This window comes from Clarias gariepinus, chromosome 13 (assembly GCF_024256425.1).
Source record: "Clarias gariepinus isolate MV-2021 ecotype Netherlands chromosome 13, CGAR_prim_01v2, whole genome shotgun sequence".
Taxonomy (NCBI): domain Eukaryota; kingdom Metazoa; phylum Chordata; class Actinopteri; order Siluriformes; family Clariidae; genus Clarias; species Clarias gariepinus.
The window spans coordinates 26881175-26908893 of record NC_071112.1 but is presented as its reverse complement, the minus strand read 5'-3'; the positions used below and the strand labels follow the sequence as shown (position 1 = coordinate 26908893).

General features: G+C 37.0%; 2 protein-coding genes across 8 annotated transcripts; one reads left to right on the top strand and one right to left on the bottom strand.

The window, feature by feature from the left end:
* Window positions 1-1119: 1119 nt before the first annotated feature.
* On the bottom strand, window positions 1120-12599 carry map7a (microtubule-associated protein 7a). Of its 4 annotated transcripts, none has more exons than XM_053509251.1 (14): window positions 12443-12599; window positions 11205-11306; window positions 10095-10169; window positions 9847-10010; window positions 8766-8868; window positions 8529-8642; window positions 7841-7953; window positions 7604-7713; window positions 6651-6880; window positions 5593-5864; window positions 4410-4493; window positions 4172-4219; window positions 3732-3945; window positions 1121-2797 (listed from the first exon to the last, which is right to left on the bottom strand). In XM_053509251.1, the coding sequence occupies exons 1-14, from the start codon at window positions 12549-12551 to the stop codon at window positions 2787-2789; spliced, it is 1749 nt and encodes a 582-aa protein (XP_053365226.1). In that variant the 5' UTR covers window positions 12552-12599; the 3' UTR covers window positions 1121-2786. The 4 variants fall into 4 exon arrangements, with proteins under 4 accessions (XP_053365227.1, XP_053365226.1, XP_053365225.1 ...); XM_053509250.1 differs by having other exon boundaries at window positions 1122-2797; window positions 7841-7977; XM_053509252.1 differs by lacking the exon at window positions 11205-11306 and having other exon boundaries at window positions 1120-2797; window positions 7841-7977.
* Window positions 12600-15382: 2783 nt separating this feature from the next.
* On the top strand, window positions 15383-23269 carry si:ch73-204p21.2 (uncharacterized). Of its 4 annotated transcripts, none has more exons than XM_053510209.1 (7): window positions 15383-15663; window positions 17130-17213; window positions 19736-19885; window positions 21765-21834; window positions 21921-21963; window positions 22059-22121; window positions 22834-23269. In XM_053510209.1, exons 3-7 carry the CDS (start codon window positions 19758-19760, stop codon window positions 22878-22880), a joined length of 351 nt encoding a protein of 116 aa, XP_053366184.1. In that variant the 5' UTR covers window positions 15383-15663; window positions 17130-17213; window positions 19736-19757; the 3' UTR covers window positions 22881-23269. The 4 variants fall into 4 exon arrangements, with proteins under 4 accessions (XP_053366184.1, XP_053366185.1, XP_053366183.1 ...); XM_053510208.1 differs by having other exon boundaries at window positions 15385-15663; window positions 17130-17229; XM_053510210.1 differs by lacking the exon at window positions 17130-17213.
* Window positions 23270-27719: the final 4450 nt, after the last annotated feature.

Here is a 27719-nt window from a genome sequence, read left to right as displayed (position 1 = left end):
AACTACTGGAAAAAAATGTCACTTAAACAAAATGTCACTTAAACAATGCCACTTTAAATCCATATTCGAAATACTTCAATGCACCTTGCACTGTTACATGTAAATACTAAACTATCTTAAAGCTTACTTGCACATACAGATACTTTTGCAATAATATTATATCTATATATATAATTTTTTTACTTCTTATATATATATATATATGTGGGCACTGGTGGCTCAGTGGTTTAAACAGTGTTATATCTATGTGGGCACTGGTGGCTCAGTGGTAGGTGTTTCACCTGCCATGCGGAAGGCCCAGGTTCGATTCCGAGCCAGTGCCCAAACCCCAGCCACTAGAAGCAGTGCCGGTCCCAAGCCCAGGTAAAATAGAAGGGTTGCGTCAGGAAGGGCATCTGGTGTAAAACCTGTGCAAGTTGTAGTGCAGACTGGGTATTCCGCTGTGGCGACCCCTTGCAGCTGAAAAAACAACAACATATAGGCCCTATATATAAATATATATATATATATATATATATATATATATATATATATATATAACGTTTATAAATGCTAATTATGCTTACTTTAGGTAAAATTATATTATTAATAACATTAAAACCGTATTACAGACAATAAATGAAGTAAAACTTTTTGTTCGTTTTACAGAACTAGTCTTTATTATTCCACCAGGGGGCAGAATAGAACTGCATTTTGTTTGCCAGCTCAGTGATTTCACTTTGAAGCTAAAGGTCAGGCTTCTACATGATCGTATTCTATAATTAATTAATTAAGTTAAATTATTACATTTATTCTCCTCTATTTTTAAGGTATATATTTTTAATGATTATAATGTGTGATTTAATTCACCAAGTAAAAATATTGCATTTTTATAGATTTCTTACAATATTCCCATTAATAAAAATCGAATTACTTCTTAAATTATTATAATTTTTAACATTTATAATGTATGTTAGAGGTTAATTAAACATACTTTAATGAAACACTTATACAACAAAGCTCAATTATAAAGCAAGTGAAGGCAAATATAATTTGTAATAAAACAATTTACGAATCATGACACTGTAAACACACACACACACACACACACACACATACAAAACATGGTATTCATGCAAACATTTAAATTAATTCTTTGACTAATATTATACAATAATGTTAACAAATACAGCACAATTCATACATTAGACAAATCAAATCAGATCATAGTAATTTTGCAACACATCCAATATTCTTTTTAAAGCAAGTTTATTTACATTAATAAAACACTGAATTAATTCTACACTCCATATTTATCATTTTAATTATGCATAATTTGTCATTGCACTAGCTCAGATCTGTCTCGTGGCTCAGAAGATCTTTTATTCTACCAGAAAACAGATTCATTCAATTCGATTCGATTCGATTCGAGAGAGAGTTCATTGTGACGCTACACTTGACCATTTCTTAATGATCTCTGTGCTTCAGCGCTTTTGGGAAACTGAACCCAGGATGGTTCCTTACTCGTATTTGGAACAGCTGAATAGCAGCAAGGCTAACTGTAAAGTTTATTAAAGGAGGAGCTGAGCTTAGAGCTCATGTCTCAGCAGCAGGACGTTTTACTGCACAACAAAGCACAGCTGATGCTCTTCAGTTCTTACCAATATACACAAAATAACTGCTTCACAAATAAGGACCTGAAGCTGAAGCCATATGCTTGTATAAATAACCAGTGAGTCTGTATATTTGTGTGTACTGTTTATACATGAAACACTTAGCATTTCTCCTCTAAAGCATCTTCACTTTATATAGGTGGCTAACACTTTCTGAGAAGCATGCAACGTAAGGCTGACATAACCACGTTATAAACCGGTCATGACTGACATAATACTCATTGACTACCAGGTGTTTACTGTGAGACCTTTTTAAAGTTTAATGACATATTAGCTGGCTAATGCTACAAGTTTTCATGGGTTTTATGACATATTGTATACCATAACTACAACAGTTACTCATTTCTGATTGTCTAGCATTTCCTAAAACATTGCAGTTACTATATTAACAACTTTTTTCACAGGTACTCGACAGTAGGTGTGTTACATAAACAACAAAATATATTATTACTTAGGAAAAATGTATAATCACTAATATGGTGGAGATGTTTATTTGACCTTTTATGGAAGGAGTCTCCAGTGTTAGCACTTACTAACAGCCTGTTTTACTTTCTTGTGTCTCTCCAAAATGACAAGCTGCATTTTTATGTCTTGTGAACGTTAAGAGGAAAAAACAAAGAGGCTGTTGAGGGAAAGAAGGTATGTACAGTAGCTGCTATAATGTAAGTGACAAGAGAATCTAACCTGTTTTAATGTAACTGCAAGCGGACAAAAATGAAATTGTATTTGTGTAAAACAGGAAAATAATCCACATGTTACTGCTACATCTACGGTAGCATCATTAGGTTGTTTAGATTAACATCTATCAAGCACACGCTCGCTAGACGTCACTTACCAAGAAATAGCATGTGACGTAACATATTGAGTGTGAACATGGCTGTGCCATGACATGGGTTTGACGTGGTTGTGTCAGATTTGTGTTAAAGTTAAATAGTGAGTTACCAAAAAAAAACCCCAAAAAAACAGCAAAGATAAATGAAAAAAAAAAGCAGAAGAGCAGCAGGGGTCGAATACTTTTGTTTCACTTAAAAGGTGCGAAATGTGTCAAAGGTTCTTAAAGTGCAGGTGAAGCGATTCTGCTTGTTTTCATACATAAAGTACAGAGTTTCAGACTCCTTGGAGATCTTCACATCTTTAAATGACTTCTGAAAAATGAAAATGAAAACATTTAAAAACCTGTGTTCAGTTTAGTTATCCATGAATGTGAAATTCAACATTATTTAAAACGATCTACCTTGTATTACATCTTCACCCACATGTAAATACACAGAGCTATAAATATACAATATGCAAATTCAGAAACACGTTCTTGTCATTTTACCATCCTAAATAACTAACCAACAGCTTGACATAAAGGAGGTTTTAGCATTTGAAAAAATATGAGGTTTATGCTATCAACAATAACCTGGTTAGTCACTAATATAAGTTAAAATAGTTAGTTTAGTGGCTATCATGTTACCACTTGATAACTTGCACATTTGTATGTGTTGTGGCGACCTTGTGTTGTGGCATCACAAACCGAGCTGTTCTGCATCAATTTGTACTTTAAATAGAATCCATGATCCAAGAACCACAGGAATCAGCTATTGCTTTAACTACAGACTAGCCAGCCTAAATTGCTAACAGGCTAGTTAGCTGTTCAAGATGATGTAATTAGCTTAAATTTCTAAATTCAATTGTCATCATAATGTTTTTTTTTTTTTAAGCAAACCTCACAAAATAGGAAAAATTTGATAACCTTAATAATAGAATGTTGCTTAGCTTTTTAAAGAGGTCGAAACATTCCAAATGTCTTGCCGTCCTCTGGTAATTTGCATTTTAGACATAATTGGTTAAAAGTCATTCTGCCAGTTTTGTGATGTCACAAATGATGCTACCCTGAAGGTTTTATAGAAAGTAGTTTTTATAATTTTAAGTTATGATTTACCGACATGGCTTTACAGTAAGTGTTTTGTCACCGCCTACGGGTTTGGCATGCGTAGATAGCTTGCTTGTGCATTTACTAACCAACATCAAAGGCAGAAAAAAAAGTGACAGGCATCCTCAAAAGTTTATCTTTGATTATTATTGGGTCCCCACCTGCCCTTTGATGGGCCTGGATCTCCTCCAGACCTGTGAGGGTACGGATGGACCTGCGATCCTTGAAGGCCACTGTAGGAAGTATGTCCTCCTCATCGGCTAAGCTCATCATTGAGCCTTTGCTCGGACTGGGAAGCTTGATCACATCCTCTAAGGGGAGGCTGTGGATGGGTTTTACATTCTCATTCAGCGTCGGGGAGGCGAACACAGATTTCTACAAGACAATGGTAATGTATGGATCAGTAAAAGCTCTTACGATAAAGAAACTGTAGACAAACATCTCAATGAGCCTGAGCTTTTAAACATTTTATTTCATTTATTTATTATTAGGGATAAAAGACCTAAAAAGAATTAAATTCTTAATATCCTTGCCTTGACCAAACAAGGGATATGCTACACTGGGGTGTTTTTTTAAGGAATAGTTTATAATTCTTTATTACCTTCTCAGCATCTGTTCCTCTTGTTCTTTTCATAATTTCTTCTAACCGCTGTGGAGACCAGTATAACATATTAGCACATAAAATAACTCTTGGTGTTTTTTCTGTAGGAAGATGAAGATAAGGATAGTTAGCCTGTAATTTTCTAGGATGTGAGATATAAATACAGTGGATGAGGCCAGCTCTCAGTCTCAGTGCTCATGATGACCTACATTCACTCCTGAGCTGATGGCCAGCTTACCTTCTTCCTCTCCTGCCGCTCGGTTTCCTCTCTCTGGAATCGCGTTTCTCTCTCCAGCCTCAGCTTCTCGTCGGCTTCTTCTTTCTGAAAGAGAAAGTTGTAAATTGTAGTACAAAGAGTGGCTGGATACTGAGCTTAGGTTGATTTAGTTAAAGGTGCAGTTTGCAGTCCCTTACACTCACTCACTCATCATTTATACCACTTCCTGTATTCAGGGTCACAGGGGCCTGGAGCCTATCCCAGGAGATTTAAGGCACAAGGCGGGGTACACCCTGGACACGGTGTCAATCCATCGCAGGGTACACACATACACACTCACAATGGCCAATTTGGAAATGACAATTAACCTAACCTACATGGCTTTGGACTGTGGGAGGAAGCTAGAATACCCGGAGGAAACCCACCGAGCACGGGGAGAACATGCAAACCCAAAACATGCACACAGAGACAGGATTCGAACCTGCCTGGGAATCGAACCCCCGGACGCTGGAGGTCCAAGGCGACAGATTTAACTATTGACCATTTCATTGGATTTAACCTCCTTCTTTGTGTGTGTGTGTGTGTGTGTGTGTTTCACAGAAAACTCTTTTTTAGGGCAAGAGAAATATATGTCATAACGAAGAAACTAGCAAGATCCATAACATGGCAAATATCAGGAGTGCGTTATGTAGATTATCTTCAAGGTCTAAAGACAATCCTCAAAATTGATCAATCTAAACTTTCTCTGTCAGAAGGGGGTCTGTTCAACAGGGTCAGGGGTGGCTCAGTAGTTAAGACACTGGACTACCGACCAGAAGGTCACAGGTTCAAACCCCAGTACCACCAAGTTGCCACTATTAGTTCCTTGAATAACTAAGGTCCCAAGGCCCTTAACCTCAGATGTGAGAAAGAAATAAAAGGGAGAGATAAAATGTAAGTTGCTCTGGAGTGTCTGCTAATTAATGCTTAAATGACTGTGGAGATTCCTTCCATAAATGTCCCTACAGACCACTTCAAAACATCAAAGTCCCTGTGCCCGAGCTGTTCCTATAGACATGATAACGTATTACGAAAAGTGCGTTAATAGTATTTGTACAGTAGCTGTGCTATTGTCAGAGCTGCTATTATTTCCAAAACAATTCATACCTTCTGACCAATCAGATCAGAGAATTCATTGTGAAATAGAAGCTTAGAAATGTATGACCTGTTGCTGAAGTCTCCTCTCCTCCTCTCTCTGCCTCTGGGCCTTTTCCTCTTCTGCCTTCTTTTGTTCTTCCTCCTCCCTCATCCCTTTCTCCTTACACTGAGCCTCTGCCTCATGCCTGGCTCGCTCCATTTCCTCCCTCTGCCTGCGTTCTTCTTCCTCTCTTTCTCTCTGCACTCGAGCTTGTCGTCTCTTCTCTGCCAGCAGACGTGAAGCCTCCTCAGGGTCTGTGGTTCCGGCTGAGGGTCTGCTCTGGAGTCTGAGACTTCGTTCTAAAAACCACAACAAGGAAGAACAAATAATCAAATATACTGCATTAAGTACAGAAGTGAAGAATTATTGAGAATTTTAAAGGAAATAATTAGCAATTTCTCTTGGGATTAAAATAAGATTTATCTTATCTAATTCAACTTTAGGGTGGTAACAGTAACTACATTTCATCACAACTGGATCATACCATGTGTACTTTACATGTCGTATTTGACAGGTTGCATCTAACCAACTAGCAATAGGAAGGGCTGTTAGCTCCACCTCCAATTAGTTTGTAACACCAATGCAAACATTGCACCAAATATTCTCTGTTGTGTTCATGCCTTGCACCTACAGGGTTTGGGTTCAATTCCTGCCTCAGTGTCTGTGTGATTGAAGTTTGCACATTCTCCCCGTGCTCAGTGGGTTTCCTCCAGTACAAAGGCATGCAGATTCAGCTAATTGACGTTCTCAAATTGCAAATACTGTAGCATGTGAATGTGTTTGTGAATGCTGATACAATGGAATTAAAAATGGGAATAAATACAGTGGTCAACATTAGCCTCCAAGGTCCCTAGATTACTGCAGGGGTTCCTAGATGGATGCAACCTAAACAACAAGTACCATTAGTTGGAGCTAATCTTATCCAGTAACCAAAATTGGAGATTTTGACCAATAAGGCAAAATAAATAAATAAATTGATAGATAGATAGAAATGTGATGGGGAAAGACCCTATGACTGTATCTAATTCTGTCCTGGTTTAAAGCTGTTAAACTGGCTATGGATCAGAAGCTGTTCTTTTCCTCACCATTAGGAGTGTGAGGGCATGCAGGAACTGCCACAGGTCTATTAGAGTCTGGGTTCTCCTGAACCTGTCCATCACACCCAACATCCTCGCGCAAACCCACAGCAGCTGACTGGTCACGCTGAGGCTGATGTGTGTTGTTGGGAGGTGTGTTCCCCTCCTCCGGACCTTCCTCTTCAGGCAGAGGGGGCAAACACTCCTGACTGGGGGACACTCTCAAAGTCTCCCGCAATCTAGTAACACAGAGAGAATCTGTTTATTATCTGTTGAATCTATAACAGCAGACCTGACAGTGTTGTCACATGTTTACACTGAGGCGCTCCTACTTATACTGTACACTTTTACATAATAACAGCTCGTTCACAGCAGGGTACGGGGTTTAAAAGGATTTTAAAGGTGTGTAATTGTTTTCGCTTAGTGGAGCCAAGTTCGCAAAGGTTAGTTTGTTGAGACGTTAGACCCCTTTAATGACTTATGAACTTATGAACTTATGTTATGAAGAAGCCTAGCAATAAGTATAGCAAATATTTTAACACAAAATCTTGTATAACCATTAGCTGTAGCCTGAAAAATAAATGATATAAAACGTAGTTATATGCACATGACACAGGTTATATACCGGTTACATGACAAGCAGGTTCACTTTACTTCCCGAGCTCACTACCAGGCAACAACCAATCACTGATCACCACTGTTCCCACTAGCCAATCACTGATCACCACTGTTCCCACTAGCCAATCACTGATCACCACTGTTCCCACTAGCCAATCACTGATCACCACTGTTCCCACTAGCCAATCACTGATCTCATTCTCAATGACCAATCAGATGATTACAGTAACTCTGCTTCCTCTCACCATCCTGTTACTGATTTTTCTATGACAGCTAATATTCAGAGTTGTATTTGTTGGGTAACATGAAGCTTCATGCTTTTACATAAGACATACATTACATACCCTGTTAGTGAGGATATTGTTTTGTTCTCTGTCTCTGATGTGGACGTGACTTTATCACAGGCTGTGTGAGACTGAGGCTTTTTCTGTTCTCGTCTCTCAAGATATGAGCCCTGGGAGACCCACAACACACACACACACACACACACACACACACACAAATAGGCACAAAGAGCTTTCACTACCTCACCAGGTCAGTGCATATTAATAGTGCTTAATAAGCAAATGCATAAATCCCACCGGTTTTGAGGTTTGATGGCTGCCATTGATCATCCCAGGCTTTATGATCTTGCTGCGTGTTGATGTTCCAACAGGTTTCGGAGCGCTGCTATTGGTCACAGTGTGGCATGAAACTGCACGTCGACAAATATGAACAACTGAACAATGGCAAAATAAGTTTTAGGTGTTTAAACGAAAAAGTGAAAATGAGTGAAGGAAAAGAGGACGAGAGAAAAGCAAGCACTAGCATTAGCACAGCTGCCTTACTTGCAGTTATCTGCAAATCTCAAGGCAATTGGATTTGCTATTTTTAAAAAAGCAGTTTGCAAGGCTCTCAGAGATTGCTGTCACCTTTTCCAAACCAGCTCACTCGTCAAGTCAACTATTATTAATTGCATCTTTAATCTTTTATCTTTAATAATCTCTCCCAGGTTACCTTTTCTCTGCTGTCTGAAAGATACCCAACTCCCTCAAAATTTCTCATTCCTTTAAAAGCTGTCATTAAAGAAGGTGATACTAAGCAGTATTGTTGCAACAGAAGGTTGAGCCAATTTCAGGGCCTTAATAATGTAAAATAACACTTTTCCTCGTCAGCACTGTCATACAGATATGCTTCTAAATTGTTCTTGATATGCTTTTTAAAATTACTCAGCTTGAGCATTGTTTTTATAATAATAAACTGCATCTTTAATACACTCTCTCCAGTTACCTTCTCCTCTGGACAGACATACAGCACTCCTGCTCCTGGCTAGATAAGAGATGGTAGGGGTCTGAAGGCGATTAATCAGGTTTATCTCCCACTGACTAAGAGAGCGGCGTTTAGCTGAAGAGGAGCAAATCACAGACATTTAAAGCAAAAAGGAATGTATGAGGTTAATAAAAAACAAGCAGGAAGCCAAAGAGAGAGGTTTTAGCTCTTTAAAGACATGCACTTGCAGAATTTTACCATTTGTGTTGTTCTTAGTATTGCACACTCTCCTCTGTGAACTTCTCTGCTTGGCTTTCTGGCTCCTCTCTATAGTCTTCTGCACCACAGACTCGTACCGTTCCTGAGAGAACACATCAGACTCTAACCCACTGGTCTCTTTGAGTTCCAGTCAAAGCTTAGTCTAGAGACGCGAGAACTGTAATCGGCTCCAGCAGTAGAGTTTGATTCATAATATATATGTAGAACATTCATGACCATGTCAGCACCTCAATTTATAAATAACCCCAGGTAAATTACAAGTCATAAAAATCACATGTCGAAGTCCAAGATCTAGAACCTGATTGAAACCTTGAAGATTCTACATCAAAATCTATAGTAGCAGACATAGGACCCTGTGAAAAAGCCAAGAAGGACTTCATGCAAAATTATCCAAAAGATCTGTTCAAGATGCTGTGTGTCCTTTACTCAAAGTAGCGCCACTGAACCTTTAAATGATTATGTGTTGAAACCCTTAAAAGTTCTATCTAATGACCTCTGTCAGAGCAAGAGTTCCATGAAGAACACTGAACTGTTCGAAGAGCCCTTGAGGAACACATTATTCAACTACAGTTGGCACAGACTCCAAACAAAACAAAATAAACATTTTTAGATGAAATAATGTTACTTTTAGGCCATTAAAGCATTGATTATCAGGTTTATAGGGAGGAACACAGTACCCCGTTATAGCAGCCGATAAATGCTGAAACCCAGCAAATGTTAAGTTAAACATTAAATCATTCTTTGTCAAGTTCGTTGGAGGTATTTGTTTATTGATTCTACATAGAACCCTAAAATACAACAGCATTGCTATTACACAAGGTATTCCATTCCGAACCTTTTACTAAGCTAAGAAACCTCAACTGTTCTTCAAGCCCATGAAGAACCCATTTTTCCACTAGAACACTCTTAGAAAATGGCAAACGGCCAAACGCTCTTGGGGAAAAAAGGCTTAATTCTGGAACGCTAAATGATTTTGAAAGGTTCTTAGTAGAAACATACAATGGAGTACGTCTTTAACAAAAAGGGATTCTAAAGAAAGCTTAAAATCTATTCAACTCACTCGCTCTTCTCTGAGCCTCTGTCTGCGTTTCTCCTCCACAGCATTCCTCCTTTTCTCCTCCCTCTGCCTTTGCTCCTCCAGCTTTTTCCGACGTTCCTCCAGGTGTTTCTCATAGAACCGTCGGGCTCTCTCCTCCCTGGCCAGCCAGCCATGCTCTCGTGATGCTAAACACAGCCACAAGCAAACAGTTGGCAAAAAAATATGTCAAATAAAAATTATCCAGAAAATTATACTTCTGGAATAAATACCCAGCTGTTTGAGATGCTCCTCTCTTCTTTCTCGAGCCAGTCGCAGTCTTTCATCTACATTCAGCGCGGGAGACTCTGAGGAGTACAACTACAGTCACTCGCTCTTATGTTCAAGATGGAAAAGAACATACGAAGGTTGATTGATCTGTTTATGTGGAGCGTGCAGTAATTTCAGCTTAGCATATCCTATTGAGTTTGTCAGTGTAGAAACAAAATCAAGAAATGTTTGGATTTGTTATCAGCCATCACCTACTTGTGCCACACGATATTGGGTAGCGCATCTGTAGGTAGCGCATCTTATATTCCCCAGGTAAAATTTCTGTTAGCACACATCAACTCATTTTGTATCATTCTGCATGGTTTTGGAGGTCTCTAGAAAGAAATTTATCAGCTAGAGATCTGGGGAAAATCTTATCCAGGCTTCGTTATGTGCTGGGGAATATGAGGCTCTGGGAACATAGGGATGACCTCAATATTGTTAACACTTGATTATGATTATTCCAGCTTTACCTTCCTTATACCTTTTAGTTGTAAGAAAAGATTAATATAAAATCAGGCACTTCCTTTACCTCCTTATAAAACATAGCTGGTTGATAAACAGGTGATATGACCCGAGTTAGCCTGTTTTCTGTGCTACTGCTGCAGGTTTGAGTAGCATCATTTAGCTGAAGTAGCTAGCATAATAAGTTAAATTGACAGATTATTGATGTATTAGGTTTTTAAAACAAAACAAAAAAATATATAATTTTAGATAGGCGATGAAAGTTTACATGGTTAAGATTTTACTGTCCTTCTCCAACCCCTTCAACGATCTGAAACACAACATTGGTCTCATGGTTAAATCCTGCTGCAGATTCAGTCATATGCTTTTTCTTATCTGATCAGCTAACTGGTTTTAGATTTTTTTTTTTTTGCCAAGAGCTTTAAAGAAAAACTTGTGTGTCCCCTGCCCCTACACACACAATTTCTTCTTCAATTTCAGGTGAACCGTATAAAGAGGTCCATTGTGTCTCTACACCACATCAGCATTACAATCTGGCCTGAGAGAGGTGAGGTGAAGGAGGACAGGAGGACACCGAGCGTGATGGTCAAGCACGAGATGATTCACACCTGCAGCAGCATTTCCGTTTCTTTTCTGGTTACTGATGTGAGTTGGGGAAGAAAAGGACCGGCGCTTCTGCTCCGGTTTGGACTTTACATCAAGGTTGGATTCTGGAAAACAGAATCAGATCAGATTCCTTACCCATGTTGACGGTTTCAGACCTTTAACATTCAGGAAATATTGTCCTATAGTCACAAAATGACTGTGTGATGGGTGTTGCTAACTCCTTACTTTTAGGTTTTTTAAACCACTGATATATCTGCTTCTTATGATTTGGAAAAGTCATCATTTAACAGTTCAATCTGTAAAAAATTACATGAAATCAGGAGCTAGATTAAAAGTATCTATAAACAGATTAATGCTTTACAGTACAATACAACAATACAACACCTCATTGTTGATTATTTTCCTCTAACATCACCATACCGGGTGTTTTATTGCTTCTTGATTGTCACCTATAAACATGAACATATCATAATTCGATTAGGATTTTTAAATTGTTGATTTAAGTTATTAGCGCTTATGTTTATTGTTTGGAGGTATTGTTGTTTTATTGATTGTGTAAATGCAACGTATTAATACGATAAGTACAGTGCAATATGTTTTCCTGCCAGTCTCACACTTCAGAACAGTAGGTGGCACCAACCAGCAGATTGTATTTTCTTAAAAAAAAATTTTTTTAAGGTTTGTAAGTTTCACAGGAAGGTAATCAGTTTAGGATCTTTAACAACTAGCAGGCTGATGTACTGTAAGCTGTGTCCTAAGCTGAGTCTGAGACCATTGTGTTGTTCTCCAGGACAGCCCAGGGCCTGAAGAGAGAGCTACAAAGACATTATTTGTTTGTGCTGAGAGTGTGTTGGGGGACGATGTGGGTGAGGCAACAGAACCAGAGCACCTGACTAGGGTTCCTCCACTCAAATCTCACATGAGCGATGTTAGTACAAAGCTTGTGAGAAGGGTATGATGATCTTTGGTGTGTGGGTATGTGTGTGTTTGTATGAGAGTGTAGGTGTTTAAGTGTGTGTTACATAACAGAGAGCCTTATGATTCCGAGAGAACCCTGGGTAATCAGTAAGTTCATCGCAGTCTGGGACGGTACCATGTAAAATGGTGACACAATTCTGTACTGGATTTATTAATTAAGCATCCTGAGCAACACACATGCTCCAGTATACATGTAAATGCCATTGACACAAATACCATCTTTAAAATAAATCTGTCTCATGAGGCTAAGCTGCTCACCTACCTTTCATCTTGTCTTCCTCTGGATGGATGGAGAGTCTCGGGAGTGTTGCCTTGCCAGCCTGCATCCAGATTCTCTGCTGCCCTGCCAGGCTTATACATGGAGCTGGCATTGTGAATGTTACACCCTGATTCTCCTCTGTGCTGTATCCGCTCAAGGATCTGTGTGTGTGTGTGTGGGTGTGTGTGTTTAGGGAGAGAGGGAGAGGGAGAGAGAGAGAAAGGGATGAGTCTCTCCAGCTTGGGCTGCGTCCCAATCCCAATCACTATGAAAAACATGAATCTATTTTAATTTGCACTCTTTCTCTTTAAGAGTTAGTATCGTTCACGTCATCAGAGATGAGAAGCACACACACACACACACATGCACACAGATGCTCCATGGGAGTTACCAGAGCAACAGTGAAATGTCAGATTGAAAGTGTGTCGACATGATGCCTCCCATCTGTGTTAATAAATGGGAGGATGAATATTATATAATAAAAAACAAATATAAATATTTTTTAAATTGCATGAACATGGGAAAATCTAAAAACAACAGCTGATACAAGTGAATCTTCAAATATAATTTGCAAAAAAAATGCAGCTACAGACAATAAATAATAATAATAATAATAATAATAATAATAATAATAAATAACAGTAGTATGAAATTGCAATTTAATCACAGGCAAATAATTTACCATGGTAAAAATTAAATGCATTATTTTAAAAACCTGAAAATTTTCTGTTTATGAAATGTTAAAGATGTGATGCTTTTGGAATGTTTTTGCACATCCCATAATGTGTCTCAGAGTGCACCTTTCTCAAACCACCACTAGATGGCGCTCCGGATCACATGCCACAGTGATGACGTCATCACCACACCCCCGGACTTTCAGTTACAGTATTTACTCTCAGCATTATCTCAGTTTCATATCCTTTAGATTAATACAGCAGAGTGCAAAAGTTTGCACCCCCTTTCGGCCAGGGGTGTGTATTTTACAACAGTTCGATTTTAAATTAAATCAATATTAGTTTTTTTATGTGCTAAATATGAAATGTTAATTCTTTTCTGGAGCAAAACACCAATACAAAGTATTGTGGGTGAATCTTAGCACTGTGAGGATCCAGAGGATGTAAGAGCATGGAGACAATTACAAAGGCAAAGCGGGGGGACATTTACATTTACAGCATTCATCATCTTATCCAGAGGGACACATCAGAGACATCGGAGCTTTATGGCTCCATAAAAGCAAATGTACACAAACAGATCAGCGTCAGGAGTAAGATCGTGTTAGTTAGTTGAGACAAGTTACATTCAATTTATTATAATCATAGTTTTATAAAAAATTTTCATTTACTAATAAGCAGTAGTAAGAATAAGCAGTAGTAAGAATATTACAAATGACAAAAACTAAAAAAAATAAAGCAGTGCAAAATAAAGATACAGAGAGACAACTAATAAACACATGAATAAAATAGACGAGATTATGAAAATGCCAGCCAGAAGAAAAAAGTGGCAGATTGAAGATGTGTTTTGACATGCTGAAATATTAGGCAGGAAGAATGAGGCAGTTATGGGCCATTTGTGTATAGACAAAAGGCCTATGAATGTGGGAACTCAGATGAGGAAAGGAAAATGTAAAAATAAACAACAGAAGGGTATCTCCCGTATTAACACAGTTTGAAACATGTCTCAGAATCAGAGGGAATCTCTGTGGGGATAACTAAATCAAAGAAGTAATACAGACTGGGAAGATCCATTATGAAGTTTGCTCATTTTTAAAGATAAATTGAATATGGAATGTTTGAACAAAATCTAATATTTAAACAATATTTCAGTATGGTAGTTGGTCCTTAAATGGCACAGTGGCTTAGTGGTTAGCACCCTGGTCTCAGGTCTTTGTGCATGGAGATTGCATGTTCTCCCCGTGCCTGGCTGGTTTCCTCAAATAATCCAAAAACATGCAGATTAGGCTAATTGATGCTCCCACTGAGTGGTACTAGTAGCCTTAATGTGGGTGTGCCCTAGTGACAGGGAGGTATTGGAATTGACCAAATTTCTACGAAAATCGTTGTTCCCAGATTGCCTGTAGGATTGGCACCACATCCAGGGTGTACCCTGCCTCCCTGCATATGCGATAAAGCGGTATAGATGAGTTGGCCCTTAAAATATGAGACTATGGGATTGTATTCAATCAGTTTATTCACTATTCACGTGTTTCTTCAGAGCAGACTGTTTTGAAGTGGACACTACATCATCGTTCTGGGGTTTGTAATCAGTGACTTAGCGCTAAATTTTTGTCATTTCTCCCAAATCATCCGCCGTTTCACATCTAACTGAAAGCAATGAATACTGATGTTACTTTCACTCATTACTACATCAAAACATCATGCAACATCACACCTGCAGATTATTGTCATAGATTAAAACACACATTCTTTGTAATCATCCAAGTGAATCTACAGGAATGTCGTTTCACATGGCAGCCACTTCTAGCAATTTTGCTTGAAAGGTTGACATCAAGCTATTACTCTTTTTAGACATAAGTTTTATAAAAGGCTTTCATACTTGTTTTTGCAACTTAGAAGAAACAAGGTTTTAGATGTGTGTGTGTCAAAAGTGGACGAAGCCTAGACAGATGCAAATGCAGATTTAGGGAAAGGCAGGAAGAAGATCTGTCCATGAATTAACACGGGTAAAGACAAAATCCAAAGAACAGAGGACAAAATAGAGTCAAATATCCAAATCAGCAAACATGAGAGAAATAAGACTTGGTAAACTCAGGTGTGAGCAACTGAGCAAATACTTTGCAATGAGACTGAGTTCAGAGTCTGTTTACATAGAGTGTAACTGATTAGAAACAGGTGTGCATGATTAGACCTCAGGTGAGTGTGAGCTTGGCAGCGTGATGCAGTGTTGGGTTCTAAATATAGTCCAGGGTGACCTTTGTGGCCTGTGATATTTTGTGGGTAATGAATTTGAGGCAGATGATGTGTTATAACAGATGAAAGAGTTCAATCAAGGAGCAAATTTCTTTCATGGCAGAGTAACAAGTCCAGTTTGTCTTGTGCAGGAATCCACGGCTGGTCCTCAGGGCTGTAACCCTCCAGTCAATGAGGTGCTCCAATTCGCCCCCTGTGTGGTGTGACTTCAGGATTATTTGTTTCTTAATTTGATAAACTGGTTGTCCATCAATGAAATGACGTGGAGAGAGGACATGGAGTGACCAGCTTTAGAGGGTGAGTCAAAAATTATCTGCACTCTGGCTGTAGAATGTATAATTAACCTTCATCATTTTTCAAAAGGAACTCCTTGCTTTTTAGTACACTTGAATCTTTGTCTTTGTAGGTTTGCTTTCAGACAGCCAAACAGGTAAAAGTGCAATTGCACAATACCATAGGGAGGATGCTTTACCACTTGAAAATGCAGAGTATCGACAGTGTGGGGAGAAGTGTGCGGACGTGTATCGTCATGCAAGTCCTCTGCGTTTAATCCAGAGTTTAGGCTTTAGCTCTTTAATAAGCGTTTCACTATAATGAACACTGTTGATTGTTAAACATTTTCTGATGATGTTTAAGTTCTGGCCCTTGAGAATCCCAGAGAACTGTAAGCATCAATTGTCCTGTTGATAGTTGAATTCTTTTACTACTTTTCCCTTTTCTCCATTCCATACTTTACTGTTTACTCTCAGGCTCGTCCTGATAAATCCATGTCTCGTCACCAGTAATGATTTTGTTTAAGAAATTTTCACCTTCCTTAGAGTATTGGTCCAAATTTTGTTTGCAGATACAAACAAGTGGGTATCCATTTTTGCTCACACAGCAGTTACAAATGACAAATAAAAACACATCAAGATAGTTTTTGAAACTTTTCTGTCTTTTTGCCTAATTTTAATGGGATTTTCACAGGTGTATTTGGCTGAGCTTTAACTTTTAGGGTTTGTTTCTTTAAGAAGATATGAGCATTTGAAATTTAAGTGAAAAATGCCTTTATACTATAAAAATCGGCCTTATAAATGTATTTCATTCCGAAATTAAACGGATGGCGTTGTAAATTTTTTAAGACCAGTGCACATCTGAAAAAAAAAGCATTTTAAATACCCATTTTAAATATTAAATAAAATGACAATTTTTTAAAATATGATATATACATTAATATACAATAAATTTGCAAATAATACCTGATTAATAAATAAATAAATAGATGAAAATATGAAAATAAAATGAAAAATGTTATACAGTATATTAAGTGAAATTTAAATCTTTACCAATCTAGTGTTTAAAATAGTTTTCTTTTTAAAAAATTGTTGCAAAAAAGTTTGATTTAGTTATTTGTTTTAATAAATGATTTATATAAAAAATAATTCTTGTCACTAAACCTTTACACATACCCTAGTTTACAGAGACAAATTTCCAGCTTCATAATCTAACTACACACATGTTGTGGTGTGACACAAAACTCTACCACAGTCTAGCATGTGTGTATGTAAATAACATAGCAAGGGAAATGCGTTCTGTAACTACAAAGAACACTGATAAGAGGGAGGGAGGGGGAGAGAGTGAGAGAGAATGAGCGAATGAGAGACTGAGAAGGGGAATGAGGAAGTAAACCTTTTCAGTAAGGTGTATAATACCTGTGTATGAAATACACACACACACAAACTCAAACTCTGCTGACCATCTTATTAATCCACACTGATATCCAGGACACACACATGGACAAAACGCTCTGCTTGTGATTTCAAGAAAAAGGCCAAGAGGTTGAGAAGGACAGCATCAGCAGCAGCGTGGTGAGCAGTTCAGCCTGTACGTGACTTTATGTTCCTTTTTCTTTCAAATGAAATTAAAGACTTAGTGCTTAGCTAGTCATGTCACATTTCATGATCACTTTTTATGATTTCACTTATTACTGTATTTTATTATTATAATTTTTTTGCTGAGATGAAGTGAAAAGTGATGCAGAGTAGAAATATTGAAATGTTTATGTCAGGCTCTAGGAACCAGTTCCCGGTTTTAATTGCAGCTTTGGGGTGGGGCTGAAACAGCAATCCTGAAACTTAACCATCACACATCATGAACTGACATTTTTATTCCTAAAATATATGTAACTAAACAATAATGCTAACGTCTCCAAATAATGACTGTGCTTATATTTTCTCCACCTGGTAGAGTTTGAACCAAAGTTTTCCATCATTACATCACAGCTTTAAACCCTGTCTCTCTCACTTTGTGTGTTTGTCTCTCTCTTTCTCTCGCACACACACTACCATTTCTTTTAATGCATAAGTTTCACAAAGTAAATTAGCCCCAAATGAAATTTATTTTATGAAAGTGAGGATTTAAAGGATGCACTGACGCACCCTGGACATTTACTTTACTGAAAAATCTCTCATTCAGGCAGCAGACAAACCCCAAATAATGGCACAGTGCCAAGTGAGCGTTCTCATCCTTTGTTTTAAGTTTCAAAACTAAAAAAAAAAAGCCTGCAGTAAAACTGCATTACACACTAATGTCCTCAGCCAGGACTGCGCTCTCCGCCCAGTGATCTAGCCCATGAGTTGGACACACCTGGTCTAGCAAAACAGGTGATGATCTAGATCAGAAGCACATTCCTGTAGTGTTCACCTTAAAATTATCTGATTGTGTGATTATGATTTTCACAACAGGTAGTTAATAAATACTGGGTAACATGAATGAAAAACTCTACATTATTTCTGATCTGCAGTTTATCACCATGATGAGGGTAGGTTGCAGCTGTTCCTGGAGCAAGAGAGAGTTTATTACTTGAACAAACAGCATCATGAAGGCAAATGAGCTTTCAAAATAAGTCAGAGGCGAAGCTTTGGAAATCAGGATTTGATTATAAAGAGCATCATGGTATTAAAAAAACTAGAAAGACTATTTAACAACCTTGACTCAATAGCCAAATGTTAGTGTCTGGGTATCGAGCAGATTTGGTCAAAGAAGCAGCCACAATTAAGGCCAACACTAAGAACAATGCTAACGCCACCATGCTTCACTGCGGTAATTTATTGTCCTTGAATTCACCTTTGGTATTACAATTTTTTTTAGAAAAATCCTAAGCCTCAAATTCACAGATTGAAGATTATTTGGCCTGCTGCATATAATATTTCCTTGTTCAAGTCATGTGCGAGGATTTAACTAGAAGAGGAGAAGTGTGAAATCACTCTGCCATTGTATTGAGCTGATTTAAAATTGGGATATTTTTTTAGTTGTGAGGTTAATTTCAGGTTATTTTGTGTATTGATTTATTTTAAATGTCATGGCCAAATGGGTGTCACAAGTTGTTATCCTGGTGCTCCATCACTCCTTGCTCTCCTTTACTGACAACATCTCTTAATTGTCAGGAACTACTCACAGAACAACTGTGCATTCTTTATAATAACACCATGATGTGATTTAAATATTCAAACATTATGTAGTCTTTTATGTAATGGATGTAGTAAATACAAATTATTGTGACTAATTGTTATTACAGGCTTCACAAACAATATTGGAGATTAATTCTTTAATGGCTTTAAGGTGGGGTTTTTAATCTAGTGATGTTTACAGTAATCACCTTAGACATTGTTTAAAGACATTGTTTAGTGACATTGTTCCACTGAAAAAACAGATCCTATGGCTTTGTTTTATATAACAAGCCCAGAATTAAGCTCAGACTAAAGACTTGCACACCTCAAGCCCATTTTTGGATAAGCAAAAGCAGCTGAAAGGAATCTGGTTGCTTATCAGAAGACACAAGAACGCAGGAGGGTAGTGAATTGTCATTATGACAATAGTTTTTACTGTAGGAAGCAGGGAGCACCAAGAAGCCCTAGGGTTAAAAATGTCTTAAAGTAGAAAGACTGGAACAGGGTCCAAATACAGAGTATTTAGGACAAAAATTAAGAGCTATGAAAATTCTGCATTAGTAAATCTAAAAAGTAATCAAGACGGAGCGCATCAGAGTTCTGTAGCAGGAAGCATCATCTCCTCATAGTTCCAGGTTTTAGTCCTGAACTCGGGTTACAGCGCTGACCAAGACAAAATGCTATATATACGCGCACACGCACACCCCAGAGGTATGAATGTAAAATCAAACTAGAGAGCTCAGCCAAAAAAACTGGGGGCAAAAGTACTAGCAAAAGCACCACCAAAGACAGGTGGACAAAAGATAATGAAAATAAAATTTACTCACACCAATCAGTTAAATACCTTGAGTATTTAAATACCTAAATAATTGCTGGATAGAGGGGTAATGTGCTCATAATGAGGTGTGGTGTCTCTAAAATTAATCTCTTGTGTTCTCTAGAACTGCCTTTTGGACCAGAATCATGGCGCCCATCTACATCGCCCCTCAGACATGGGATGCACTGAACCTCCCAGGACTAGCGTTCCTCTCCGTGGTCATCCTCTTCATCCTTACCATCACACTTCTCGCTCTCTGTTCGAGCTGTCAGAGGTGAGGGCCTTCGTGTCTTGTTGTCCTTAACACTCATGGGCTTTTCATTCATCTGCTCTCTTTACAACAACATTCCAGGACAGCACGGTCAAGTTTGTCAGCTCAAGGAATTTGTCAGGAATTAGGTGTGACCAGGCATACCACAGTCTGAAGACAAGAGCCACTTACATGACTCACTCCTCCCGCAGTGAATGGAAAACCAATAAATGAGAATTACTAAATATAGTGACGCTGACAGGATTGTGAGTTCAAATAAAATTACATTTAAGGCTTTATATAGCCTCAAATAAGAGCCGCAGTCTTCCACAGCAAAGTCTCACTTAAAGAAGTGTTATTTGTACTAATTGTATAAAATGAGGAAATTAAATTATTTAATTAAATACTCAATTGCGATATGTTACCTTCATACTGTTTTACTTACTATTAGCTTTTAAAAAGCATCTAAGTAATAAGAATAACTATTGGCACCCTTGAGAGAATAATCTAATCTAAACTAAACAATACATTTTCTTTTTTTTAGATAGTAGTATTGGTGATTATTGCTGCAACTAACCAACTAATATAACAATTTTCACAGTTCTTTTCATTTAATCACTTCATTTTTTGTGGACGGTTTCCAGGGCATATCCTGTTCTTCTTGTCTCCTTTGATCATTTCACTTATTCTTGAAGTATTCAAGAGATTGTGTCCATGTCACATTACTGAAAAAAAATGAGCTTTTTGACACAAAGGAGACACCTGGCTGTTTAGCCGGAAACTGACAACATTAAGTTATGGTGTAAAAAGGAAAAAAACATTCAATTCAGAATATTTTACTAAATGTCAAGGAGAAAGGGAGCACAAAAGAAATGAAACAGAAAATTGTTTAGCAGTTTTTCTTTTTATCTAAAAAAGCTGTTGGGGATTATAGAATGGCAAATCATGTTTTTTTTTTTTTTTTTTTATTAGTTTATAGTTATATTAATGTACTGGAATATCCTTAAAACAAGTTGGTTCCTGTTCTCATTTAAGTTATAGCACCTATAAACAGTACTTCACACTGGGGTGTGTGTGTGTGAAAGAGAGAGAGTGTCTCTCTCTCCTTCTCTCTCTCTTTCTCTCAAATCAAAAGGTGCTTTATTGGCATGACAAATATTTACATTCGTATTGCCAAAGCTTATAAATTAGGCACTAGAAAATACCAGGATTAGATGGGGAAAAACATAATAGTATAGAAAAAATAGTAATAAACAAATGTATACAAAATATGTAAACCTCTCTCTCTGTAATGGTAAAAAGTCATCTGTTATGAGCATGATGATGATATATAATTATTATTTCTATTTTTATACATTTTAGGCTTTAAAATGTCTCATTTTGGAATATTTATTTCCAAAAAAAGCAAAATTCTTATCTAATGAAATGAGACTGTTTAAAGAAAATGTATTAAATTGGGTGTAACAAAGATAATAAAACATAATTTTATTAATTTTTGTTATTTCGACGTTTTTCAGAGCTATTTAAAAAAAATAGATATAATTCTGTACTGCACTTACAGATTTTTCTGTAAAGTGTGCCATTAATTTTGCCGTTGGTTGGAAATACAGTAAGGTGATTTTTATTATTTTTATCCACTTGGAGTTTTAATAGTATCCTGTAGGGGGCAGTAGAGTATTTCAGTGAGTCTCTACGGTTTTTAAATGCGTTTGGGCTTGAAATTATCATTTTAGCCAGTAGAGGGCAGCCAAGATTTGTACGTTTGTTTGGGAATTGCTTACTGTAATAGTATAGTTCAATGAAAATGACAGCATGTTGTTAAGTGTTATAAATGTGTTTTGTTTTATTACATTTATGCTAATGAATGCTTTCCTAACATCAGTTCTTTTGTGGTGTTTAACAGACAGTCATTTTCTCTGGAAAGCAGTAGCAATCCCTCAGTAGAGAGGAGCACATCCACACTGGTTCGAGTTGTAAGTTAAGCCACAATCTAATTTTATCCATTTTATTCTGATTTGCTCTCAAAAAAGATTTTAAAGTTTGTAAAATATGTGAACAGGTGAACCCGATGACTAAAGAAGAGAGTCCCGCTCCTGAAAGGCGTAAGCATCACAACACAGCTGTACATTCCTGTCTGTAACTCTGTCAACACTCTTATGACCAACTGACCAAACATCCTTTACCCTTATCTCACCAGATCTCGCCGTGTTGCCCGAGGAGCTGCCTGACCCCATCAAACAATGGAGGAGTCACACATTTGGCATGTCTCTGTCCTTTTACATATACTGGCATGATAAAAATAATAATAAAAGGGAAAAAAAAGTCACTGGTAATGCAAGTTTGGTTGTAACACAGTCTGACTTTCTGCAGTGGGGGGAGGTGGATTTCCCCTGGGAACTCCTCCCACAGTCAATATTAACTTGCTAGTGCTAGTGTTAGTCAGATTGATCAGTGTTGGCTTTTCGGTACTTTTGCTGGTCTTGTCGACTAAATCTTGTTTCATACACAAGCTAAGCATAGCTGAGCAAGTCGTTCTGAATAAGAGCGTCGGCCAAATGCCGTAAATATAATGTAAAAATTAAGACGGCTGTTGGAGAACATCTTACCAGAACTGTTGCCTTCAAACACTGGAGTAAAATATCAGTTAAGGCAGTTTTCATTAAGTTTGTAATTTTACACTCTCCTGCAGATTGGAGTCCCATTGGGGGGGGGGCACTGCTAGATTTTAAAATTCACATAATGATTTTACATATTTAGAGCTTTATTTACAAATGACCAAGATAAAAATCAGTAAAAAGTGTCACAAAAATTGTTTAATATGCATATCGTACTGAAGGACACAATTCGGACTTCTTTGTTCCAAAAGCCTTTGTGATAGAAGTGTGTATATTTGTTTTATTAATAAGTAAGAGAAATGTAAAAATACATGATTTATTATGTTTGTAACATCATGGTGTGTTTTTGTCCTGCAGAACGCAACACACAGCCAGTGGTGAATGGTGCCTTATACTTCCAGTAGGGTGCTTGACGATGAGAACACTTCTAACTCTGGTAGTTTAATAATGCTTTGATGCACATGAGCGTGCAGTAAATAGAGCTTCTGTCTTTGATTCATCAATGCTCTTATCACCAAGAGCAACGCCATCATCTATCCTGGAATTGAGTCTCGAACTGTGTGTGTATACGCTCACTAAAAATGCTTATCCTGAAAGAACAGACAAATCCCCTTTAAAATATCATCTCCTATTCCTTGTTGTTCCAACACCACCACTTAGGACATCTGCGAAACTGTTGGGGAGAAGAAAGTTCCAGAACTATTCGTGAGTGGATTGCAAAATCTATTGGTGTTCTACTGTATATAATGACCCACTGTGCAACAGGGTAGAACTTCTGGCTACAATACCTGCATTATCTCACAAAGTGTGAGTAATAATGTAAGAGTTCTAGCAAGTATAAAGAGTTCTATAAGTGTTCTAATTTTCTAAAGGGGTAATGCATGAAACCAAATTGAAAAACCACATAGCAGAGGTTCCTTGAACAAAGCAACCCCTTTGAAGTGTTCACTGAAATGGTTTTTGCTTAGGATAGAAACTTTTAGAGTGAGATTTATCTCTACAATCAAGAGTCAATTTCATGGAAATGCACTGATCCATGTTTGTATTTCAGTCCTGAAACAATTTGTAGTTGTATGTATGAGGTGTAGGTCATGTGTTAAACATTATAAAACTGTATGTGGATGTCTGATTTTATTTGGTGTTGGGAATCCAAAATTTCTTAAATGAAGTTTACACAAAGTTTAGATGAAATTCAGACCGTATTCAGTGTCTGTATAAACTCGGCCACACTTATCAATTGTGGTGAGTAATTTAACTAAAGCTACAAATTCCCACAAAGATTTCCCTGATTTTCTTCATACTCATCTGCAGATGCTGATGAATGGCAATCTAATGTAAATAATAATAAAAAAACAATAGCTGTAAAGTGCTGGTACATATATTTAACCATGTACACAACATACCATTAAGACAAAGCTCACAGAGCGCTGAAAATGACAAAATGGCAACTAAATGCTAAATATTCCAGCAACGCAGCTCAGCCACTGCAGCACATATATGTGATATTATGGTGCCATTACTTTTGGCTTAAATGGAAAGTCTGATTTATGCTAATTTATACATTTATTGTTAGTTTCGCAAAACATTCATTAAACTGGTGTGTAGTGGATGACAATAGGTGATGTAGACGCTGTTATTCATTTATAAAATCATATAAAAACTCACTGTTAATTATACGATTTGAGAACGATCAGGCAAGGTTTAAAAATTTACTCAAATTACTGAGGGTGGCTGTTCACACAAACTTGTGCTCTAAACTAACTGGATTTTCATGAATGCCACATTTCAAACCTGCTCGTATTTGAAATGATAAAGGAGGCCCATTGTGAGCCAAAACCAGTTAATCAGTAATCACTTTGCACTGCACCGCTTCATGAATAAGTTGTGAGCCGTTACATAACCAAGGACGTCGTGTGTATCTGTGTGACTGAAAATATGCACATAGTTAACTCTTTGTAAACCCTTTTCTTTTCAACTAGTTTTGGTGTATATATCCAGGATGTTGTAAAAAAATAAATGAGAGATAAAACATTGTTCATTTTGGATTTTTTTTCTCACTTGGGGGAACTCTGGTCTCAGTTGTGCCTCAAGCTAAAACTGTAAACTAGACGTTCGATGAAAGCAGGACAAGCAGGCTTCTCTAGCTATCCGTCAGTCATGTTAGCTGCTACTACAGAAAACTCTCACTTACGCTCACATTAAGGAGTTGTAGGGTACTTGTGTGTTTTGGATATTATTAAGCCTTAGGTAACATCCAATAAATTTGCTGACTATACCTTTAAACGTAATAATGTTTATTACTTGTAATAATGATTGTAGGTGTGGATTCAATTCCCAACCATTGCCCTACAATTCACTTACTAGACACAGCACATATTTAGTAAATCTGGTATAAGACCTGTGCCAGGTAAAATAGTGGATCAATTGGACTGCTGTGGCAACCCCTTAATGAGAGCAGCTAAAAGAACGACTCTTATAATAGTTGTCCCTCCGGTAAAGTGAGTGTAGTAAGTAATCTATCCTTTGAGGCATTTTCCTACAGCATCAAGCTTTTCTTTTACATTAGCTTATTATAATAATCTGGATGCAACCACTAAGGTTTTTTGATACAATTAAAACATATAAAATTAACTTTGTATTATGGTTATTATTACTATCATTATTATTGTTGTTGTAACATAATACTGTGTTTAATACTGTTGCCTCAACTATCCAGGGTTGAAGGTTTAAATTCAGTTTGCTTAGCCTCCCTGTGCTTGGTGGGTCCTCAAGGTTTTGGTTTCCTCCAGGTTCTGTAGACTGCTGTAGGCTGATCTGTGTTTCCAAATTAGCTGTAGTGCCCATCCAGGGTATATCCCGAGTTTATTGGGACAGGCTCCAAGCCCTCTGTGACTCTCCAAAGGATAAAATTGAAGATAATGGATAAATAGATTTTCTGGATGGTTTAAGTTATTAATATATTAAATTACTTTTAAAATGTCAATCACCTTTAAGTGATTTTTTGTACGATATAAATACATTTCAGTTCATTATATGAATCAGGGAAACTATATAATTATTTTCTGATCAATATACAGAATTATCAGTTTATTATATTTAACTCTCTATGCCCAATAAACTGAGCATTGTTTTTTTTCCCTAGCTGAATTACCAGCTGGGTATTTAATGCAATATATACTATTTTTACAAAACTTACAGTACTGTACTCCAGGTTCATCTTTCTTCACGTTCTAATTTCAAACTGACTTTATAAATAGACAGCATTCCAATGCACAATTACCTTCCTCTCCACCTGTTAGTTAAAGAGTGCCTCAGGGATCAGTTTTTGGTCCCCCTATTTTTTCATACTGTTGTTCATTGATTTACTCTAATTTTTGCATGCATACCACAAATGTAATTTAGAATTAACAGATGGTGTTATATAATAGATATATACAAATACTGATATAAATAGGTGGTCCTTAAAAAAATGTGCCAGAAAGTTTTTTATGGTGTCATTGAGACTACAGTTGTACATCAGGACAGGGGTCCCATGAAAGGCAACAAATCTTTTTTTTTTTTTTTATCTTATCCTGCAGGCATGAATGAGCAGTCGAACATAAAGCTCAGAGCATAAACAAAGACTGTATTTATTAACAGGAACATGTGGTGCTGCATAATCCATTTATAACATCATTGGTAACTGTTGTACATCATAAACTGGTTTATTTTTTGGGAAATAAAGCCAGCTTTCATGCAAATTGGAGTAATGTAGCTAAGGAACTGTCAGATTCACACTCTATACTACTGACACTGCTGATGTTTCTATTTTTTTTTTTTTACATGTTGACTCATAGTCACATTTAACTATGAGCTCTCAACATGTTTTAATGTAATTCTGGGGATTTTGCCATGTAAAATGGATTCTTCCAAGTTATCTTGTTCACTTTTCTGATGTTAGTTAATTTACTAAACTTGTGTAATATCCTCATTGCGATATCGCTGACCAGGATTTTAAGTAATAGGAAAGATGCTTAAACCTGTGGTTCATGAACTTCCTTATTTGATTACTGATATGATTTCCTTTCATGTGGTCTCAAAGACATGGCCCTCAGGGGGCTGCATTTTTAATCAAAATATAATTACATGAGTTCTCACACACACCAAACAAATGGCACATATTTCATACAGGCTACTGGTCTGTTTCCCATGAACCAATACCAGGCACATTTCAACATGCAGGAGACCTTTAGATCATATGTCAGAAAGTCTTTTCTTGGGTTCACAGATGTTTAAAGTACCATATGTCATTATAATTTCAAATGATTATTTATGTGAGGCTAACATAACAGACATACAGAAATTATATATGTAAAATACATATATGATATATAATAGTTGAATAACTATGCAAAACAAAATAATGTTTTGCATAGTAATTCAACTATTATGGTGTTAATAACAGATCAACATCACCCTTATGATTCATCAGTATTTAACATTAAACAAATGCAACTTATGGTTTGTTAAATCACATTTTATTTCATGTCTTTTTTTTTCTTGAGAAACAGAATCACGCAATCAGGATTGATCTACTTAATTTATCTAGCTACTAACCATCTTACTACACTCTGAGCTCAGGGATATAGAGGTGACAGCTGATGAAAATCCCAATAGAGAAATAGATCTGGTTTTATGATGCTGGATATAATGATATTTTAATGAATATCAGTTAAACTGTTATAAATAATAAGTATACTTATTAAGATAGAAACATTGATTGATGTGAAAGCATTAGTACATCACACTCCATCCTTTATAATTAATGAGCTCGCACAGTGATTTTATTTTAGCACATTTCCTTATCCATGTCTAAAATGAAGTCCTGTTAACACCACTGCTTTGAACTCTCTACCTCTACATACATCTTAAATGGTATAAACTTTTTTTTTTCTGTTAAAGAGATACTCCAGAGCTTCCCAACTTAATCCTGTGCGTATGATTCCTATTCAGACATTTAGAAAAACAAACAGAAAAACAGTTTGTTTCAAACACACATAATGGAATTCTAAAGACAGCTGGTTTCAAATAATGCTAAACCACACTGTTTACATTGTGATGATGAAGACATGAGAGAAAGTCCAGATTCTCAGTAAGTCATTTTGACACACAGACAGGATGTACACAGTGACATCATGCTAAATTAAGTCATCATATGTCAGTCTCTTTATTTTTTTCAGAATAAGTCATTGTGGGTAACTTTT